The 23,567-nt window shown below is 38.1% G+C and overlaps 1 protein-coding gene across 2 annotated transcripts in view; it reads left to right on the forward strand.

Annotated features, from left to right (window-relative positions):
• Positions 1 to 23,055, forward strand: part of PLOD2 (procollagen-lysine,2-oxoglutarate 5-dioxygenase 2) — an 85,957-nt gene extending 62,902 nt beyond the window's left edge. Inside the window, exons 11-20 of one of the 2 annotated variants that reach the window (XM_020815230.3) lie at positions 4,424 to 4,528; positions 5,502 to 5,627; positions 6,982 to 7,123; positions 8,216 to 8,278; positions 15,249 to 15,362; positions 15,580 to 15,645; positions 18,985 to 19,089; positions 20,629 to 20,775; positions 21,359 to 21,484; positions 22,049 to 23,055. In XM_020815230.3, the coding sequence (XP_020670889.3) occupies positions 4,424 to 4,528; positions 5,502 to 5,627; positions 6,982 to 7,123; positions 8,216 to 8,278; positions 15,249 to 15,362; positions 15,580 to 15,645; positions 18,985 to 19,089; positions 20,629 to 20,775; positions 21,359 to 21,484; positions 22,049 to 22,204 (1,150 nt within the window). In that variant the 3' untranslated portion in view covers positions 22,205 to 23,055. The remainder of the gene's footprint in view (positions 1 to 4,423; positions 4,529 to 5,501; positions 5,628 to 6,981; positions 7,124 to 8,215; positions 8,279 to 15,248; positions 15,363 to 15,579; positions 15,646 to 18,984; positions 19,090 to 20,628; positions 20,776 to 21,358; positions 21,485 to 22,048) is intronic. The other variant, XM_072996031.2, reaches the window with a different exon arrangement.
• The last annotated feature ends 512 nt before the right edge of the window (positions 23,056 to 23,567 follow it).

The raw sequence follows: 23,567 nt of genomic DNA on the forward strand, positions 1-23,567 counted from the left end.
CATTATGTTTTTCATTGAGAAGTCACAGAACCCTTTGCTCTCAAATAACCTTTTGACAGAACAGTGAAAAATGATTTATCCAGTGTATGATGTGCAACTGTTTCCTGTTTTCTATATGATACAGCTGGTTCTCATCTCATTGAGGGGCTGCACTAAAGTTAGACTTTAAGCAGCCAACTGCAGATTCTAATAATAGAGAATATGCAAGAGATCAGAATCTTCATAGCTTTGCAGAAATGATAAAAAAAGGTATAACTTTCATTATCAGATCCCGGAACTGTGTTTCTTCCCCAACACACAGTAATCATGCACTAGCAGTTCAGCAGGCAGTAGCCACAATCCTGTTGATATTTTACTCATACACAAAGGGAATGATATAAAGTTCCGTGGTTAATTGAAATCTGCCAACCATGTGCCAAGTGCATGGCTGATAGTACAAGTAGATGTGTGACCAGCATGCACGTGATACTTCAACTTGTGATTCCTCTTGTAGGTGCATGAAGCCCCAACAATATTTTGACCAGCGAATTAGCATTCTCTGGTGTAAAACTGTCTATATTAAAATAGATTTCAGTCTATTTCCAATTGTAGAATAATTATTTTGGACATTTAAAGATTACAATGGAGGAAAAAAAGTGATATTAAAATCCAGACACTGGAATAGTAGATATATATATTAGGTAAAGGGCGGTGCTCATTCCCATCTCCAAGCCGTAGAGCCAGCGTTTGTCTGTACTGTAGATATTTTCTGTGGTCACGTGGCCAGCGTGACTAGACACAGAACGCCGTTACCTTTTTGTCTACTGGTGGTACCTTTTTATCTACTCGCTTTTACATGCTTTTGAACTGCCTCTGAAGCACTATCGGCGGTGGGGGGGACCTCCGAGATGCCTCCCGTGCCGGAGAGAATCCCTGGAAGGCATCCAGAGGTATGACCTGCAGCCTACAGACTGGTAGGGGGAGGTAGGGAAAGCACCAAATTTTAATTTGGTGCTTTCCCCGCCTTCCCCTTCTGGTCCGTAGGTCAATTCTCCGGCCGCAAGTCGAAGTGAAACTTTGCGGCCGGAGAAGTCCGTAGGTCGAAAAGTTCGTAAGTGGAGCCGCACGTAAGTCGAGGATCCACTGTATTTGAAGTTATAGCTGTCATTTCCCATTGAGAGGCATGGGATTTTTCACAGAGATCTGGAAATGCAAAATGCTTGAAGGGAACAGGCACCATCTGTGTGCTGTTATTTGGCCATGGACCAGGAAGGAGTGTATGTTCCTAATAGACATCATAAAGAAAACACTTAAAATCAGAAATCCAGAACCAGATAATTCACAAAATGGGCAGCATGATCGGCCATGGAAGTCTGGGATCAAAATCTTTATCAAACAACTGAACTGAGCTGGAAAGGAGCTTTGCACATAGTGGAAACCACCAAAGAGAATTTCCAGATTATTACTAGAGAAACAACTGTGGATCATATACAATGGGCAGTTTCTCCCCTAGTGGTCTTAATGATCACAAAGGACTTGATCCTAGGTTATTTAATCACATTGACTTCTATGTTTTACAGTGTGTTGGTATTTTTTAAATCCTGCATTTCTTGCTCTATAAATCAACTCACCAACCAATCAATCTTGAATGCAGCTCACCAGGCTTGTAAAACTTATTTTAAAAATTATTTTCACTTACATAAGTGATGAGAGATTAGCTGTAGTGAGTATATCTTTAGGTAAGATTTGATTTTGTAACATGAGAGAATCTGGAGGAAATTTGAGTCATGACTGATAAACTACAAAACCCATAGCAATGAATCTTTTAGAAAATTTCAGATGTTTCCAAAATTCAGAAATCAAAAAGACAACTTTTGCAAATGGCAAGAAAGATTCTTAGAACAACTTACTTCTGATGAAGCAAGATTGCTGGTCTTAACCAAACCACTGGCTCTCACTGGCCACTTTGGGATGATTGTATCTCAGTAGGTCAGGATATTATTTTGGCCATTATTCTTCCTTTCTGGTGAGCCACAGAGCAAAGAAAGCAAAAAATCTTCTTTAGTTAACATTTTCCATTATTTCTGAATTGAGAAGCTATACTTAACAACTTGACAGAATCATCCAATAATTGAGTTGGAAGGGGGCCTATAAGGCTATTGAGTCCAACCCCCTGCTTGATACAGGAATCTAAATCAAAGCAGATCTGACAGATGGTTGTCCAATTTTCTCTTGACTGCCTCCAGCGTCTGAGTGCTCACCACCTCCCAGGGTAATTGGTTCTATTGTCCTTCTGCTCCAAGAGTTAACAGGTTTTTCCTGATATTCAGCCTAAATCTGGCTTCTTTGAGCCCATTATTACTTTTCCGACACTCTGAGACGATTGAGAATAGATCCTGGACCTTCCCTTTAGTTAACATTTCACAGTCTTCAGTTATCATTTCACATTATGTTTGAACTGAGAAACTGTACTTAACAACTTCAGCATAAGTCCAACTATGAAACTATAGGTTGGCATTGACTTAATAATTCTTACTTACTCTTGCCATGAAGAGGCTGTGTGTATGACCCACAAGTTTTTTCCCCCCTAAGTTTCATCTTATTCAGTTGAAACACAGTTGTTCAAACCAGCCTACTAACTAGTCACTGATTGGGCTTACAGAATGTCCAGAACAGATAGACAGTTCAAATTTGATTGACACAGGAGTCTAATGCATCCTGATTTCCAGAAAAGGGACAATAGTCAGAACACTTAGATGGCATCATAGCAATGGGCAACACTGTGATATAACAGTAGCTGGGATAGGTTGCTATGGATGTGTTGATTTTGTCTGCTGAAAGCATTTTTGGATTGAGGAGAGAGATTTACAGAGGCAGCCTAGCAATTTAAATCTGAAATATGTAGAATTTCTCACACCACATGATTTAAGACTCCTTACAGTGGAGGAACTGGACTTTTTTTTCCAGTATCTAGAAATGCATCATTGGTTTTGGAGTGCACTAAGCCCTAGTAACTCCAGCAATATGCATGAATAAAATATTGTTTGTGTTGATTTTCATTATACATACATTATGGTTGTTGTGGGTTTTCGGGCTCTTTGGCTGTGTTCTGAAGGTTGTTCTTCCTAAAGTTTCGCCAGTCTCTGTGGCCGGCATCTTCAGAGGATAGCACTCTGTGCTCTGGTGTAGTTGGCTTTGGGAGTGCAGTATTTATGGCTGTGAGATAGGCCTTTGTCTTTTTCTGTAGATGGGTGATTAGTGTGTATTGTTGTGGGTGTATTGTTGTGCTAAGGAGAAAAGATTATCTGTTCCTGTGGTTGATGGGTGTTCATTAGCTGGTCTTTTGTGTGTAGTGATCCCCTGTCCTTGTGGCTGGGTAGAGTTCGTTGACTTTTTGCATGCTGTATTTTTCAGAGCTGGGAGCCAAGTTTTGTTGAGCTTCACACTTTCCTCTTTTCTGTTGAAGTTTTGCTGGTGCTTGTGGATTTCAGTGGCTTCCCTGTGCAGTCTGACATAATGATTGCTGGTGTTGTCCAGTATTTCAATATTTTGGAATAGAATTTCATGTCCAGTTTGTTTCAGGGCATGTTCAGTTACTGCAGATTTTTCTGGTTGTTTTAGTCTGCAGTGTCTCTCATGTTTTTTGATTCTGGTGTGGATGCTTCGTTTTGTGGTTCCAATATATACCTGGCCACAACTGCAAGGTATTCGGTATACTCCTGCAGTGGTGAGGGGGTCTCTTCTGTCCTTTGTAGTGGGCTTGAATACTGTTTGTAGTTTGTGTTTTACATACATTATATTGATCATCCTTGGAGAACAACTCAAAGTTAAAATAGACAGACAGACATTGTTACAAACAAGAGCTTTGAAGACGAGGCAACATAAGTCAAAATATGTTGCTTTAGCTTTTGAGAACAAAACACTCAAGTATCTCCTAAACAATTAACTACAATGTTTATTGTTGCTTGAAATTAACTTACTTTAATTGGCGAGTTGCCAGTTTAATTATCTAATTACCAAAAGTTCTTGAAATCACACTTTCTGTACTTCCTTGCAAGCGTCTGCTTAAAGCTATTGTGATCTGTTTGGAACTGGATACGCTTACCGTGCTAATGGGAAAACTGTAATTAAGGTGGAGTGACTGGGACTTTGCTCTGGAGCACCGAAATTTAGAGGTTATTAACATCTAGAGGTGAAACTACTAATGAATGTTAGGAAAATGAACAATAATACATCCTGGACTCATTAATTCCCCCCCTTTTTTAAAAAAAAAATCAAAAACTTTTTTTTTTTGAGTGGCCATCACATTCTGCTCCTTTTTCTTAGAGGAGTTCTTGCCTGTGTAGCCGGATGGAGTGGGCAAAAGGCAGCATTAATTGTCCTGGGTGCCAAAACTGATACTTACGGCTATGGTTAATAACTTGTCTTTCTTTTAATTTTCAAGGGATATCTGTCGGCAGAACAAAGAATGTGACTATTATTTCAGTATAGACGCTGATGTTGTTTTAACAAACCCAGATGTTTTAAAACTACTCATAGAACAAAACAGGTAAGCTTCAGGTGAGGAAAGTGGTGGAGCTAACCAACCCTTGTTTATTTCCTAGTGGCTGGATCAATTTCAAATAGTAGTTGTTTAAATAGTTTTGTCACTGAGGAAAAGAAAGAATGGGTTGCATCCAACCATGGTATGCCACTAATACGATGGCAGCATGCATCAGGAATGGGAAGAAAGATTCCTGGATGCAGCCCCTCCTCAAAAGCCTGTGAGAACCGGCTCTGAAAAGCTGGAAAAATTCTGAAGCTGGTTTTCAGTCAGTAAAAAAAGTGCTCACACAGTCAATTAATGAAATGCTGGTTTAGGTAACTGGCTGTGAAGCCAAAGGTTGGGAGTTCAATTCTCCACTGAGACTCCTTGACAGTGATCTGTAGGGTCCCTTCCAGCTCTCTGCAGTTCTAAGATTATGATTATAATTCCTCTTGCTCAGTACGATAGCTGGCAGCTCTCCAAGACCGGGGGCAATAGTTTCCAAAATTCTTACCCAGTAACTTTTAAATGGAAAGCCCAAAACCTACTTGAAGACTTTTAAACATTAGGCAATTTGTGCAGCCGTCAAGTTGTACCTTCTGCCTTTGCTGCATTAAAAGATTAAATGAAATAAATAAAAATATTTATTTTCTTGTAGTTCATTGCTGTGTCAAATGATGGTCATAGGCAGGTGAACCTGTATGTGCCAGGGCATATCTTAGAAATGGCTATTTAGCAAGCCTTCACAGCACACATTTAGGGCATGAAGGAATCATTGGAAATTGAAGGGAAGCAATAGTTGGGAATATAAAAAGCCCTGTGACATCAGTATCCAGCTGTTCCTTTGTTTTTGCTTTGCCCCTTTTCGACCATAGTGCTGCTCCTACCGATTTTCATCTCACATTTCAGCCCTATCAAAGTCAAGGTATTGGCTATTGTTCTTTACCTCCAATGTAACTGCATGCATCTTTGTTTTGTTTTGCTTTTTTAAAACCAGAAAGATGATTGCTCCTCTTGTAACTCGCCATGGGAAGCTCTGGTCAAACTTTTGGGGTGCACTGAGTGCTGATGGATATTATGCAAGATCTGAAGATTATGTGGATATTGTCCAAGGAAAAAGAGTGTGAGTTAATCTTACATTATTTAGTAATTTCACATGCAGATAAGTTGGCAAGTTTACTATTGTTTTAACTGCACATCGTTAATAATAAAGATTTCAGAGATGTCTTGTTGCTTCTCCCCCCCCTTCAACTTCTTAAATGTGTATAGATATATTGAGAGTCTGTATCGAAAACGAAGATGTGCCAGATTTTTAAGAATTGGTAACAGGTTGTAATATTGTCAGGAATCTTGGTTTTTCTTTTGCAATAACAATACCAAAGTTAGAGCTGGTAAATTAACTTTTGTTAATTCAGTGGTTAAAATATTTGTAGAATCTATGGAAGACAGTTATTGAATCCTAGTAGGAAAGCACTGGTCCAGAAAAGATGCCTCAAATATTTTTGAACTGTTGGCATATCTTTATTAAATTTGTAAAGTACATTCCAAATAATTTCTCACATTTCCTTAGCAAAGTGCTTACACTCATTGTGATGTAGGTATATTCATAATAGTATGATGCTTTTAAAAGTTTGTGCCTTATGTGTAGGTTTAATCGAATAAAATAGTGAATCAGTTCTAAAACTGAACTGTTACCCTTATTTCTCATGTAAACCTCAGTTTGTCCAGCACAAGCAGGTATCAGGTGTGCAAGAGCTGAGCTATGATGTTGCTTGCCTGTTCTTCATCAAGCTTTGCAGCCTTCTTCTTGCATGATTCAGTATACAGTGAGTGCAGGAACACTCGATGACAAAAACAATTTTAGAAAGTGCTTTAGTATGAGTGTTTTTTCCACTACTGAGTTTTCAAAAATTCAAAACCAAAACAGAAACAAAATACAACCTGACTGGGTTCTTTGTCTAATTTGAAATTTTTTCTAAAATTCAGCACAGGGGACTTGTTTCATTGAGTTGTTGCAGAACGAGAAAGTGCTGATTATAAAAATTATTATGAACCCAGAGTGCCCCAAGAAGAAATGAATAGTAAGCCACTTCTCAGTACTCTTTTTCTAGGAAAACATGGAAAAAGACACTGTAAGTCATAATTGACTTGGTGGTGCACAAATAGCCCCGTAGCCCCTTGCTTCCCATGAGCAAGGAAAAAAAGCTAGAGCTCTTCCATTAACCATGGATTCCTATTTCTTATAACCCATAAAATCCATGTTTTGAAATTGGTTTACTATCCTAGTTTGTCCTGAAACCATTGATGAACGCTGCCATAAAATAAGATGCCTGAGGGCAACAGGACACATTCTTAAAGAAAGAAATATAGGGACTTTGTGCCGATGTTGTAAAAACCTCACTGAGATCTTTTGATATCCTGCCCAATTGTGTGCATATTAACACTCCTGTCATCTCTACTTATCATTTCTTTCACAGAGGTATATGGAACATTCCTTATGTAGCTAACATATACTTGATCAAAGGCAAAGTGCTCAGATCTCAGATGAAGGAGAGAAATTATTTTGCACGTGATCGAATGGATCCTGACATGGCCCTTTGCAGGAATGTCAGGGAAATGGTAAGGAGCATGCTTTGTAATAGCTTTGAAAATGGCCAGCTACACTTTTGATTATTATTCTTTCTTATGAAAAGTACTAGCCAATTTTTTCAGTTGTAATCGTGTTTTCTTGACATTTTACCTGTTCCACAAAACAACTAAAACCCCAATGTTGTATGCTGCCAAATTCTGAATGCAGAATTACATTTCATAATGTTAACTTATCACTCACTATTAAAAACCATCATGATAGTTAACACTGATATTTTCCCCCTCCATAATTGGAATTGCCTTTGTTAATGGTTGAAAATACTGTGTATTATACAAGAGACACAATAGTATTGATGTCACATTGCTGATTTTAGAACTATCTATTTAAAGGACATGAATGATTGATTTTATTATTTCAAGGAAAATTAAATTTTGCTCAACAAGAGCCATGCTCTTTGTTCTTAATAGCATTTAATGGATGTTAACATTATGAGAACCTATATGAATATCATTGCAATACAAATGTAAATCTGTATTTGTACTGATATTTACATTAGTTCCACAGCAGAAACAAATGACAGCTATTTCCAGGCAATGTAGCACTGAAAAAAATAATTTTGCTGAATTGAACAAGAAAAGTTGGCAAGTATTAAAGTTTATTCCCTCCTTTAACAAGGCATGACTATCATCTGTTCGTACTCATTCTGCAGAATATTCCAATCAACTTCTCTTGTTCTCAACCTTTCCAGCATCAGTTATTGCAATCTGTGCTTACCATGTGCCTGTGTTCAACTAATCTGACTTGGTGGCTCACCAGGAAAAAAGAAATGTCTTCTTCTCTTTCTCATGCTTTGAAGCAGCCTGGTACTGAGCATGTGTATGTCTCTGTATTTCTTATTGCAGCAGAGAAAGGGCTGATAGATCCAGCTTTTTTTTTAACCTACACATGATAAGCTTTGCCTGAAGCTGCATGCTGTTTGTAAAGGTTCCTTTGGAATACCAGCTTTTGATTAAAGGATGTTGTTAATCTAACATGGCCGTAGAGACTTAACACAGCTCTAACAATGGGAACGAGAAGAACGAAAGGTCAACTGATGTGGTCCTTCTCCTCCTTCATTTTAGACCTTACAAAGGGAAACAGACTCCCCTTCTGCGGAAACATTCCACATGCTCAGACCCCCAAAGGTTTTTCATTTTTTAAAATTCATTTATTCCACTGCAATCTTGCTCTTTTAGAGGACGTTTTCCTGCCATTTTCCTTTCTCCTAGAAAATAACAGGATGCAACTTTTTCTCTTGATGATTTAGCCCCCCCATGCATACTGTTTTTTCAAAAAACATGTTTTTTGGGTGACTTTGTTAAACGATAGTGTTAGATCCACAGAACCAGGAGAACAGTTGCTAGTACTGTCCCACAAATTCTTCTGCAGGAGTTCACTCTGGGATATATTATGAAGGCTCTATGGTTAGTTAAGCTGGCTGGATAACTCAGTGGTTTAGGCATTTATTTATTTATTTATTTATTTATTTATTTATTTATTTATTTATTTATTTATTTATTTATTTATTTATTTTATTTTATTTATTTATTTATTTATTTATTTATTTATTTATTTTATTTTATTTTATTTATTTTATTTTATTTTATTTTATTTATTTAACTTATATGCCACCCACTCTACCCAAAACAAAATTCTCTGGGCAGCTTACAACAATTAAAATACAATAAAAAGATAAAACAATTAAAATACAATTAAAATAGATACTCTATATGTGACATCCTACCTAGTAAGCAACAGGTAAGTTCTATGGAGAAGTCTTACCTTATGACACTTTGCCTCTAAAATTTATGCAGTTTGTAGAACTGCATAACAGGATTTCAGCAAATAATTTAATACAAGAATGGTTTTCTTGTTTAGTCATTAAGTCGTGTCCGATTCTTCGTGACCCCATGGACCAGAGCACACCAGGCCCTCCTGTCTTCCACTGCCTCCCAGATTTGGGTCAAATTCATGTTGGTAGCTTTGAAGACACTACCCATCCATCTCATCCTCTCTCATCCCCCTTCTCTTCTTGCCTTCACACTTTCCCAACATTAGGGTCTTTTCCAGGGAGTCTTCTCATGAGATGGCCAAAGTATTGGAGCCTCAGCTTCAGGATCTGTCCTTCCAGTGAGCACTCAGGTATGATTTCCTAGGTTTGATATTCCTGCAATCCAGGGGACTCTCAAGAGTTTCCTCCAGCACCACAATTCAAAAGGATCAATTCTTCGGTGGTCTGCTTTCTTTATGGACCAGCTCTCACTTCCATACATCACTACTGGAAAAGCCATAGTTTTGACTATGTGGACTTTTGTCGGCATGCTGATGTCTCTGTTTTTAAAATGTTGTCTAGGTTTGTCATCGCTTTCCTCCCAGAAGCAGGGGTCTCTTAATTTCGTGGCTGCTGTCACCATCTGCAGTCCCCATGGAGCCCAAGAAAGTAAAATCTGTCATTGCCTCCATATTTTCCCCTTCTGTTTGCCAGGAGGCGATGGGACCAGTGGCCATGATCTTAGGGGGTTTTTTTATGTTGATCTTCAGACCATTTTTTGCACTCTCCTCTTTCACCCTCATTACGAGGTACTTTAATTCCACCTCACTTTATGCCATCAGTGTGGTATCGTCTACATATCTGAGATTATTGATATTTTTTTCCGGCAATCTTAATTCTGGTTTGGGATTCCTCCAGTCCGGCCGTTCATATGATGTATTCTGCATGTAAGTTAAATAAGCAGGAAGACAATATACAGCCTTGTTTTACTCCTTTCCCAATTTTGAACCGATCAGTTCTTCCATATCCAGTTCTAACTGTTGCTTCCTGTCCCACATATAGATTTCTCAGGAGATAGATAAGGTGGTCAGGCACTCTGTGAGGGTCCCTTTGTCTTCGCCTCCCCTTCACACACTCCCATTTCTTTAAGGACTTGCCATAGTTTGCTGTGGTCCACACAGACAAAGGCTTTTGCATAGTCAATGAAGCAGATGTTTTCCTGGAATTCTCTGGCTTTCTCCATAATCCAGCACATGTTAGCAATTTGGTCTCTAATTGCTCTGCCCCTTCGAAATCCAGCTTCTGGGAGTTCTCGGTCCACATACTGTTGAAGCCTGCCTTGGAGGATTTTGAGCATAACCTTGCTAGCATGTGAAATGAGTGCAATTGTACAGTAGTTGGAACATTCTTTGGCACTGTCCTTCTTTGGGATTGGAATGTAGACTGATTTTTTCCAATCCTCTGGCCACTGTTGGGTTTTCCAAACTTGCTGGGATATTGAATGTAGCACCTTAACAGCATCATCTTTTAAGATTTTAAATAGTTCAACTGGAATGCCATCACCTCCACTGGCCTTATTGGCTTTCTAAGGCCCACTTGACTTCACTCTCCAGGATGTCTGGCTCAAGGTCAGCAACTACATTGTCTGGGTTGTCCGGGATATCTAAACCTTTCTGATATAATTCCTCTGTGTATTCTTGCCACCTCTTCTTGATGTCTTCTGCTTCTCTTAGTTCCCTCCCATTTTTGTCCTTTATCATGTCCTTCTTTGCACAAAATGTTCTTTTAATATCTCCAGTTTTCTTGAACAGATCTCTCATTTTTTCTCTTTCTATTATTTTCCTCTATTTCTAAATGAACAGTGCAAAGAAGACCCTCTTGCCCCTCTTTATATTTATTTATTTATTTATTTATTGGACTTATATACCGCCCCATAGCGCTACAAGCACTCTCCGGGCGGTTTACAATTTTAATTATAAAGGCTACACATTGCCCCCCCCCAGCAAGCTGGGTACTCATTTTACCGACCTCGGAAGGATGGAAGGCTGAGTCAACCTTGAGCCGGCTACCTGGGATTTGAACCCCAGGTCGTGAGCACAGTTTTAGCTGCAGTACAGCGTTTTAACCACTGCGCCACGAGGCTCTTTGTTATTCTTTGGAAGTCTGCATTCCATTTTCTGCAACTTTCCCTATCTCTCTTACATTTTGTTTCCCTTCTCTTTTCTGCTATTTGTAAGGCCTCGTTGGATAGCCACTTTGTTATTTTGCATTTCCTTTTCTTTGGGATGGTTTATGTTGCTGCATCCTGTACAAAGTTACGAGCCTCTATCCATAGTTCTTCAGGCAGTCTGTCCACCAAATCTAGTTCCTTAAATCAGTTCTTCACTTCCACTGTGTATCCATAAGGGATTTGGTTTAGATTATACCTGAGTAGCCCAGTGGTTTTTCCTACTTTCTTCAGTTTAAGCTTGAGGTTTTTCTATAAGAAACTGATGATCAGAGCCACAATCAGCTCCAGGTCTCATTTTTGCTGACTGTATAGAGCTTCTCCGTCTTTGGCTGCTGAGAACATAATCAATCTGATTTAGGTATTCCGCATCTGGTTATGTCCATGTGTAGAGTCACCTCTTGTGTTGTTGGAAAAGAATGTTTGTGATGACCAACTTGTTCTCTTGACAAAACTCTATTAGCCTTTGCCCTGCTTCATTTTGAACTCCAAGGCCAGACTTACCTGTTGTTCCTTTTATCTCTTGACTCACTACTTTGGCATTCCAGTCCCCTAGAATGAGAAGAACATCTTTCTTTGGTGTCTGTTGTAGATGGTGTTGTAATTCTTCATAGAATTGGTCAATTTCAGACTCTTCAGCATCGGTGGTTGGTACATAAACTTGGATTACTGTGGTATTGAAAGGTCTGCCTTGGATTCATATTGAAATCATTCATTTTTGAGATTTTATCCAAGTACAGCTTTTCCCATTCTTTTGTTGACTATGAGGGCTACTCCATTTCTTCTACAGGATTCTTGACCACAAGAATAGATATGATAATTGTCTGAGCTGAATTCGCCCATTCCTGTCCATTTTAGTTCACTGACGGCCAGGATGTCAATGTTGATTCTTGCCATCTGTTTGACTACATCCAGATTACCGAGGTTCATAGCTCTTACATTACAGGTTCCTATGCAGTATTTTTCTTTGCAGCATCGGACTTTCCTTTCAGTTCCAGGCGCATCCACAGCTGAGCGTCCTTTTGGCTTTAGCCCAACCACTTAATTAGCTCTGGAGCCACTTGTCCTTGTCCTCTGCTGTTCCTCCGTAGCATGTTGGATGCCTTCTGACCTGAGGGGCTCATCTTTCAGCATCATATCTTTTAGCCTTTTGTTTCTGTCCATGGAGTTTTATTGGCAAAGATACTGGATTTGCTTGCCAGTTCCTGCTCCAGGTGGATCGCGTTTAGTCAGAACTCTCCACTATGACTTGTCCATCTTGGGTGTCCGTGAACGGCATAGCCCATAGTTTTTCTGAATTACTCAAGCCCCTTCACCATGACAAGGCAGCAGTTTGTGATGGGAACAAGAATGGTACAAACACTGAAATATACTGCCAAAAATAGGTGATGTTTCCTAATCTACAATTCAATAACCTACATCTTCCAGAAACCATAAATACAATCAATGGGCTTTGTGTAATTATTATTGAATGTAGTTTGATAGATTATGGTAGTGAAGCCAAGTTACTTCATTTCTATAAGGTATTCGAGCTTTAGAAAACAGAAAAAGCTATTGCATAATAAGGGTTGTCATCTGTTCACCTAACACACATTCCTCAGTATCTTGTTTTGAAGAAAACTGATGTTCTTTCATTCTGTAGAAAGAGAATATATACTATGGCTTTCTTTTGTTTTGCATGATAAATTTATGCCTGTAAAGTTTATTTATTTATTTATTTATTTATTTATTTATTTATTTATTTATTTATTTATTTATTTATTTATTTATTTATTTATTTATTTATTTATTTATTTATTTGATTTATATCCCACCCATCTGGTATATTGTACCACTCTGAGCGGCTTACAACATAACATAGATACATTAAAATAACGTAATGACACAGTTCTAAATACACCCACTATCAGAAGCATGCGTCACCACTGTATTTATTCAGTTCTATGCTGATTCAATTCCATTGGAAGTAATGGAGCATAAAACTGAGCAGTGGGTGGTGTATTTCCATTAAGCAAGAAGTATAACATAATTGACAATTCATTTTTTTCTCAGTGCTTTTTAATTACAACTTTCTGTATATTTTAAAAAATAAGAGCCCCAAACTGAGCATATGTTTAATGTCTTCAGTAGCAAGATAGCACTTGCACATTTTTCTAGGCCAAAAATATAAGGCTTCCAATGACTTTTATATACTGAAGTTGCCATATATGCCTGTAGGTCTTGAACATATAAATTCAAGAATGTGGAAAATCATATGGGTCAGCCATGACAAATTACCATATTTTTGACTGACAATTTAAATAAGGTTTGATAACAAGCTGGTCTAGAAAAACAAAGTCTCACTTCCAAATTTGAAATGCTGTAGTAATATTGAAATCGCACAGCTTTTGTTTCAGTTAGGCACTAATTTTGGTCCTCATCCTTATTTAAATATTACATAAGCTCTAATTTTAACTCATTCATATAATTAACAATTCTGAAGTGAACATTTTTATTCCAGGCTGAGTCATCGTTGACTGTAACGAGAAACAATCTGAAGTAGTTCATAGTAATGTGATACTGATTTCCAGTTCTTTCCGTATTGTTATCTGAATCCACCCAACTGATATTTCGGGGTTGAGGACAATTACATAAAATGTACAGATAAAAATTCCACTCTTTTCTCTGTCAGGAAATTCTAATGATTAGTCATCAAGCCTCATGTCAATGATAGATACCCCATGTGTTTATTGTGTGTTCTTAGTATGGTATGGTTATTATTTCCATATAATGTGATATTAAGGTCATGTATAGATATGGGGACAAATATAAAAACAGATTTTTTTTGACAAATATAACTGATTCATCATATATTTGTCGATCTGTATTCATCAAATTTTAAGTCCTGATAAATACAGATTGACAAATATTTCCCTGTTTTTATTTATCCCCATACGGGGAAAAAAGCCTTCCTATGGCTTTTCCATTCTGCCTACCGGGCTGCCAATCAGCTGATCAGTGGGCCAAGAAGCAGCCACCCACGCCCACAGTCTACCACCACCCACTTCCTCTCCCTACCTTAGTCCCCCACCCCTGCCGACACCCCCTTACTGTAATAATCGCTGCTGCTGCTGCTGAGGTCTCCATCAGGCCTCTGCAGCTGTAGAAAGGGAAACTGGGTGCCCTTTGCAAATATGGTGGTTGCAGCTTCATTTAGCATAGGGAAGCTGCAGCCACCATCTTTGCAAAGTGCAGCCTGGATTCCCTTAGCCTGCCACAGCGGGACAATGGGGGGGGTGACAGTGTGTATGTGTGTGTGTGTGTGTGCGGCAGCAGGGGGGGAATGGGTATATGGGGTTTTTTTAGTAACCCTCCAGAAATAGTTAATGGGGGCAACTTCGTGCTTTATGAGTCATCAACTTTTGACGACTCACGAAGCAGAACGACTCGCCAAAATGGTGAGTCGTCCCCATCTCTAGTCATATGCATAATACATGCCTTTGGTAAAGACATGGAGTTTTCCCTCACTTGAATTGGGGATGCTTTTTTTTTTTTGCATAGTGAAAACCTGCCTTTCCAGTGCATGCTGCATATGAAAAAGAACCTCTGCATACATAAGAATAAAATCTTGGAGAACTTGCTTTCTCAGATTGTAATTCCCAGAGCATCCCAGCTAGCATGCTTCTCAGAGTTACAGTTCAAATAGAATATCTATTCCAAGCACAAATCAGAATTCATACTTCAGTCACCCGCTACCTGTGGCATTTAATTATCAATACAGTTCTTCTGAATCCCCACTAAAAAACCCTACATAGCTAGAGTATTAGATAGATGGATATAATTTATATGCAATTGTCCTCATTAGGGAAATCCGCTCATAGATGTTAAATTTTATCAATATCTTAAATGGCCAGAAGGCTGAATAATGTTAGGATGAATCCAATCTAGGTTGTCCTTAGTTCTTATTGAAAGAAATGGAGTCTAGATGTCTTGACTACCTTACTCATTTCAGTGGATCTACTGAAAATATGATTAAGTCTAGATATAACTCATTGGTATTTTTGGTGTTTCCAAATGTTAAGTCTAGTCACTAACATGAGGATTTTATTTTTATTTTTTATTTTATGTCTGCTGGTAGGGTGTCTTTATGTACCTCACTAACAGACATGAATTTGGGAGACTTTTGTCAACTGCCAACTACAATATATCTCACTACAACAATGACCTCTGGCAAATCTTTGAGAATCCTGTGGTATGTATCGAAATGTTCGCTAAAATTATTTTCAGATTTTATAAAGCAGTAATCTTTTTATAAGGAACAGATCAAAGAAAATATTCTTAAATGCAATACCTTTGGTATTGTTCACACTTATTATTTCTATTTTCTTATTCAGTCTGAAGAAAAAATGTACTCTATGCATTTTTAAAAAATAATCAAAAAATCATTTCCCCCAAATTATTCCTTCCAGGACTGGAAGGAAACTTACATAAATCCCAACTACTCGAAAATCTTCACTGAACATATAGTGGAACAGGTAAGTGACCACTCTCCTTTGGATAGTAATACAGTGTGATCTTCCAAATGAGGTTAGATATTGTCATTTGACTCTAAGGGCTCCAGTCAGTCAGTGGGAAAGAAAGGAGAACTGTAACAAATCAAAGAAACTCATCTTTATTTGAACAAACTGGCCACAGCTTTATTGATTACAGCGGGCACCTCCAATGATAAAAGAGGACAGCTAGCTAAGCCTAGAACTTTTTATACACTCCAGACTGAGTCCTGTCTACCAGCTGACCCAATTAGTTGGCTTTGGAAGCATGAGGAGCTCCTTCTTTCACACAAGAGGATTCTGTGACAACAAAGACAGCTCAACATGGTGGCCACTAGAGATGTAAAATTTCTATACATTTTCATTTTTCCAGAGAGAAAAAAAGATCCCCATTTTTTTTCTGGAATAAATGGAATTTTTGGGGAAATTTTAGATCTCTAGAGAGAACTGAAATAAATAAATTCAGAAGCTTTTCATTAAGGTGTTCATGTTTTGTAGTTCAAATACCATGTTGTAGGCATATTATTTATTATTATAAAAGAACATATTCCACATTCCTTCATTTTTTTTTCATTTTTTTTCCTGGAAAACAAAAAACAGTTTTGGGAAAAATATAGGAAAAAAAACTCCTGGATTTTTCCCAATTTTTCCATTCCCCCTCCCCCCAGGCCTTGTCATCTCTAGTGGCCACCATGCTTCCCCGCCCCTCCAGAGCCAGCCAATGTGAAAAATGGCCACCACTAAGTCAGAGGCTGCCACTGCTTCCAGATTAGGCATTCTGTACAGAGTTAACATGCTTTATACATTTTGCACATAAATTCTCTGTAGCAAAGAACACTACATGTCTCACAAAAACAACAAATCCCAGGATTCCATAAGATGAACACATGGCAGTTAACATGGTAGCAAACTCTCTCAGTTTCCAGCTGATATTCATCTAGTTGTCTTCCTGTATTTGATTGTGGTGGTACTATCTTTCCCAGACCAGAATTTCATGAAAAGGACAAAGGAATAGTACAATTTCTACTCGTGTAAATTTTATGTTACATTTCCATCTTTTTGAAACCATGTATGTACACTTAGTAGTGTCGATGGTCATAAGAATATAAGAAGAGCCCTGCTGGTTCAGGCCAAGGACCCATGTAGTCCAGCTCCCTGTATCTCACAGTGGCCCCACCAGATGCCTCTGGGAGCACATGAGACTACTAGATGCCTGTCTCCTGATACCCCTCCCCTGCAAATGGTATTTTGATATACCTTCCTTTTAAGCCTGGAGATTATACATCCCCATCATGGCGTGTAACCTGCGATGGACTTTCCCTCCAGAAATTTGTTCAATCCCCTTTTAAAGGCATCTAGGCCAGATGCCATTGCCACATCCTGGCAAAGAGATATTTTCTTTTGTCTGTTCTCACTCTCCCAACATTCAATTGGAGTGGATGTTCCCTGGTTCTGGTATAGCGTGAGAGGGAAAAGAGCTTCCCTCTATCCACTTTATCCATCCCCTGCATAATTGTATACATCACAAGGTCAGTTCTAATTCCCATTGTAGCTTATAATAGGAGAACAATTATTAGTACAGGGAGCTTCCTCTATAGAAATAGAATAGAAGTGTATATTTAAGCCATGTGAAGGCTAGTTACAGGAGAGACCAAACTCTATGGGAAAAAGAAGCCAGGGAGGGAGAAGAATGGATTTTCCCACAGTTCTGTTTTGAAACTGATTCAGTTTTGCATGTGATCCCTATTCATTTGTTCCCTAAGTGGGTATGACCAGTGCACTAGCCTAAGTGGGTATGACACCTTGTCCTGTCCATCATTATTTTCAACCAGCAAAAGTGAAGCTCTTAAGAGGGGGAGGCTGCTTTGTCCATGTTGCCTCCCCATAAAAGCCAGAACCTCACCCATCCAAAATATTTCCCTGTTGTCCCCTTTCTATACTATACTATCATTGCAAGTATCTCATCCTATCAGCTTCTTAAAATTTGGAATGAGGAAGAGGGAAAATTTGGCTGGAAAGAAAATGCACACTCACTACTCTTCCCTTAAAGAGGCCTGGAAACCTCTTCAACCCTCATGTAAACTGGCCTTCCTGTTTTGCCTGTCCTTGGCATTCAGGATGAATGAGGAAGCGTAAAGAGGGAGGGTTATTTTTTATTCTCAGGTTTTATGGCCAGAAATTTCCTGTTAGGCTTTACAGAACAAATGTTTTCTGTGGTTCCCTCACCACCATTCTTGCTGCTGGAAGGTAGATATTAAAGGAAACATAGGAGCTGGATTTATTTACCACCCAGGAACTTTGACTCTGATTGTAAAGGAAAAGTTACTGTTGCACATTCTCCCCCACCCCCTGCCTCATCCCAATTTCAATGTTGCTCCAATCCCAAATTTGCAGCATTGCTAATAATTATTTATGTAGCATCCTGTCTCTTTGCTATGACTCTGGCAATCTGCCGTTCTAGCCTCAAACCCAACTCTCCATGTCTCTTCTCCTCATGTGCTTATGGGAAAGCCCCCACAAGAATAAACCACCAATACTGGCTTCAGTATCAGAGTTGACAAATGTTTGCAGGGTGCCCATAATCTAGAAACTGCTTGACACCTGAGGAGTTGCTTGGGATTACTACATCATAGTACAAGTGCTTCTAGGAGAAACCAAATTACTGGAAAAGGAAACATTATTTTTTCCATGTATGGGAATGTTAGAAAGATGAGTATCAGTATCACATACCAGTGTGGGTATTTGTGGGCATAGGAGAGGAAACTACTCTTCACTGACTGACACAGACAGCTGCTGATGTGGTTTTTCCTTTCAGATAATTAGAGATTTGAGATAATTTCATCTTATGTAGTTGGTCAGATACATTATGCAGAATAACCAATGCATAATTTTAAGGCCGAAATCTTGTTCCTTCACCTAATGAGTCACAGCTAAAGTAGGTTGATTGTTGTTGTGTTGAGTCAGCTCCTCAATAGGTTCTATTGATGCAATGGGCATTACTCTTAGTTGCTACTTATTGTATTAAGCAACAGGATTTCAGTCAGAGTGTTAAAAGATAATGAATGTCTTTTTAAAAAAATAAGTGATTCAATCTGACTGGTAGAGGAAGGGAAAAAGAAAGAAAGAAAGAAAGAAAGAAAGAAAGAAAGAAAGAAAGAAAGAAAGAAAGAAAGAAAGAAAGAGAAAGGATATATTTTTCCATTTCTCCTTTCTTTAAATTTGGAGAAAGAAAACAAAAGCTGTGTGGCAGGCTCATCTGCTGATGTACAGAGCATAGCATGATAATAATGCAAGGGTGTATATCTTTCTACTTCCTACTTATAGCCATGCCCAGATGTGTTCTGGTTTCCCATATTTTCTGAAACAGCGTGTGATGAACTCGTGGAGGAGATGGAACATTACGGACAATGGTCTGGTGGAAAACACCACGTAAGCATAGCATTTGGAAACGATATATAAAACTGTTAGAAAGTGTGCATATTGCTGAAAAAAGGTGAGCAAAACCCAACTCCTCTGTTCATGCAGGGCAAGGTTGCAGAATGACACTATAGCTATTTCCAATAATAGCCAGCATATGGGAGTAAGGTGCATGCTCACAATCGAGAACCAGAGGAGCCATTCAGGTATATGGCCTATAAAAGGGGTTTAAGATGGGTTGTAGACTTTAATTGCTAGTTTACAAAGCAAAACTTTGAATCAGTAATGTGAAGAATGCAGGCACATTTTTGTTTTCATTTGATACTATATACAGTATATCCATCTCAAAAGCCAAGGAGCAGCTTTGCTGAAGCTAATATTCTAAATTTTAATACAATGCCATTTTATCTTTATTTCTTTTAACATTTCACTTATGTTTTGTCCTTTCTAATATTTAGTAGTGTCTTTTAATATAAATATGCATTTTGATGGAACCCTAACAAAAAAAGGATATTCCTGTACAGATCCTTATTACAGTTTAAAACTTTTTAAAAAGTTTATGTGTTTTCACATTTATATTTACTATGGCTATGATGGTTGAACTAACAACAAAGACTATCAACTATTTATTTATTTATTCATTCATTCATTCATTCATTCATTCATTCATTCATTCATTCATTCATTCATTCATTCATTCATTCATTCATTCATTCATTCCATTTATACCCCGCCTATCTGTTCATCGTGAACTACAACATAATGTCTTGGATCCAGCATTTCATCTTACTGAAGAGATAGTGGCTGAAACCCTGTTTTGTACAAGTCTGCTGTGTAAAGGCTCCTGTGGAATCCTCTTCATCTTTGGGAAGGTTTAGAGGGACTAAGAAGACAAGTGGGATGTCTTTAATTTCCCCCTCTCCTTGCACCTCTCAGCATTACTCACTACGCTATTCTGACAGTAACAGAATTCTCTGTTGACAGCCTGATAGAAGTAGCAGTACAACAGAACAAATGTTATATTAGGGGAAAAAATTCAAAATATAAATCCTGTTTCTTCAAAAGTCAATGAGATGGCTCCTACTAAAATAAAATCAAAGTGCAAAATTAGTTTTGGCTGAAGTCAATATTACATTAGCTTAATAAACTTGCAAATCAGTTCCTTCTGTGAGCAAAGGTACTGCAATATGGAATCTAAAAGTCAGAATCCTATTGTTGATTTACACCTGCATAAGTGTAATTGTGTAAATCACAGCTACTAATTGCCACTAATTTCTGAGTTGCAGTTCATGAGCCTAGTTGCGTACCAGGCATGCAACTTGGCATGTGACTCGTAATGTGAGCAGTAACTTATTAATTAACAGCAATTCACTGCCACAATTTATGCAGTTAACCTTATGCTAGTGTAAATCTATAATAGGATTCTAGCCATAGAATTCATGTTTTATTATAAAGTGTCACCTGTGATGTGCACAAGCTCATTTGCAAAGAAGCTGTTCTTACCTAAAAGGTGTTTCTGTTTAAAATTAGTTCTGTATTATCTTGTCTTAGGACAGCCGCATTTCTGGAGGATATGAGAATGTTCCAACTGATGACATTCACATGAAGCAAGTTGGGCTGGATCATGTGTGGATACATTTTATTAGAGAATTTATAGCACCTGTGACATTGAAAGTATTTGCTGGTTACTATACAAAGGTAAGTGGGAACTGGTATTAAATGTAAAGTGCCTTGTTCGGTTAAGCATGGGAGTGTGCACAGCTTTGGCCCCAGTGATGATAATGAATTTGAGATTCTGGCATTCTTACAGACAGCAATTCCACCAGGCTCAACAGATCCTTATTTGTTTAGTCTCTTTCCTAAATGTGGCTCATATAAGGTCACAAACACATACAGCATGAAAAGAAAGTGTATGGGATAATAGTTCTGTACATTCTTCCCATCGCCCAATCCAAGCTTCTATTTCTGCCCTGTGCAGATTGCTCATGCCCTGTAGTGGAAGTGATTATCCATTATCATCACCAATGTTGTGTCTCATATTTAGAAAACATTTTACATGCTGTACAGTTGTGGTTGTTTTAACTTGCCATCTGCTGACCCTACCTCTTAAAGAAAAGAAGACAAAAGAGAGAGATTGGAAGTAGGAGATATTGCACAAGCTGGGATGGATGGTTTATGTAAAATAAAAGTAAAAGAAGCTAAACTATACATACTCAGTGTCTTAAAGAAAGTGTTTGATGGGATATTTTAGAATAAGGTATTTCCTATTATTTCCTTTCAGGGCCATGCCTTGCTGAATTTTGTTGTGAAATACACTACTGACAGACAGCGTTCCCTCAGACCTCATCATGACGCATCTACTTTTACAATTAATATTGCTCTGAACAAAGTAGGAGAAGATTTTCAGGTGATTTTTGGAGCACAACCAGTTTGGATTATTTAAACCCTTCAGTTTCTTGAATTAGTTTCCATAAAAATAGTTCTCCCACTTCTACTTATGGAGCCTAAGTAAGAAACTGGTATATTTTGGGTTAGAAAACTCTTTTTTCCTGGATAGGAGTGATGGATGTTGTAGTCCAATATCTTTGGAGGGAGCCAGGTTTGGGTATGCTGGTGTAAGGCTAGTTGCTAATACTTAGACTAGAAGAACTTGAAGATGTTGATGAGTAAATGATATCTACTATGCCATTTACACATGGGTTGATGCTCACATACCAGTCCAGAATCTTCCCATGTGACTAGTAATGTGAGGCCATATCAGGGCAAGGACATGTAATGGAATGGGAGCCCCCAACAGAGATTTCATTTCAGATAAGATGCATTGCTTATCAAAGTCAATATACTTGTTTCAGAGTGTAATGGTAACACGGGTTATTATTATGGCTTTCAAGAGACTATACATTGATCAATTTTCACAGATTTTGGTAGAACTGCTTAAAGATCTAAAACTTTGTTTCTGGTTCTCTTATAGGGAGGTGGATGTAAATTTTTGAGGTACAACTGTTCAATTGAATCACCCAGGAAAGGATGGAGTTTTATGCATCCAGGAAGACTTACTCATTTACATGAAGGACTTCCAATCTTGAATGGAACAAGATACATTGCAGTATCATTCATTGACCCTTAATTTTATTTCCCCACTGGCTTACAGACAACGTTTGGCAATCTATGACAAACTCTTATTTATAATTCTTCTCCCAGAAGATGGTGACAAAAGAAGCTTCTTCAAGACAGCTGCTTTACTTTGGGCTAAAATATTGGGGAAGGGAGAGAAATCAAACACTTCCAAGCATCTGCTCTGAGCCTCAAGTTACCAAGTAGAAGACATTTTAATTCCTCTCCTTTTCTGTTTGAAAGGGAGAGGAATTTCCTTGATTTGCAGACAATCGGTAAAGCTTTTCCATGTGGATATTCCATTCATTACATCATGAAGATCAAGTATTTATCTTGATGAAAGAGGATCATATTTTTGTATGAAAGAAATGTATCACAGATTAATGAGAATCATTGCCAAAAAGTACATGTGAATTATTCAGGTACTATAGAATGCCTTTAAAAGAAGACCAAATCCTCCTAGAATTATCTTCTGCACACCAAGTGTGGTTTGATTAACATGCGTTATACTGAAAATACTTTTTTTTCCTTTTTTTGCACCAGCTGGGGGCTGGCAATCCTAGTCCTCTTTTGAAAACTTTCTAATACCAAGTTGTCTTGGAAACCAAATTTTCTATTCTTATTTAAAGCTACTTGAATTTTATAATACGAGATCAGAAAAGTTTCTCATTTTTTAAAAAAATACAAGCAGGTTTTTAACTTGCCTTTGTTTTTTAAGGGCTCAGTTTTAAATAATTCCTGCTGTGCCTACTGTTTGTAATTTACACTTGAAGAAAAAAAAAAGTTGAAACCATGAAACCTGAGGTGCTAACATGCACATATTTTTTAAAACATGTGGAAAAGAATAAAGAAATCTTAAATTAAGATAGACTTTTCATGTCTTTGCTTTGAAAATAAAGAGAATGTGTGTGTGTGTGTGTGTGTGTGTGTGTGTGTGTGTGTGTGTGTTTGGAAGTATATTGTGCTTTAAAAAATTGTTATAATAATTTGATGAGTTTGTATAAAGGACTACATGTCTTGCATGGTTTCATTCATTGGCAGTTTTATGGAAAAATGCTTGTTTTGATTCTAGACCACAGTAGCAAAGGTCTAATAGTCTAGTCTGCTCAAAACTGAGTGGTTGTGGATTTTCTTGTTTCCTACATTAGTTTTACAGAACTGGGTTCTGTTTCCTGATGCCTGTAGGGAGGCGTCCTCATACAAAGGGGAAAATAATCAAAATCAAGATGTTACCTTTTTAAAAAATGGCTACAACTTCCAGAATCACCTAGCCAGTGCTGTCGTAGCTCAGTGGTTTACGTTTCTGGCTGTGGAACCAGAGGTTGGGAGTTCAGTTCCCCACTGTGTCTCCTTGACAGGGGATCAACTCTTAATGA

The sequence above is a fragment of the Pogona vitticeps genome, chromosome 3 (assembly GCF_051106095.1).
Source record: "Pogona vitticeps strain Pit_001003342236 chromosome 3, PviZW2.1, whole genome shotgun sequence".
Lineage (NCBI taxonomy): Eukaryota > Metazoa > Chordata > Lepidosauria > Squamata > Agamidae > Pogona > Pogona vitticeps.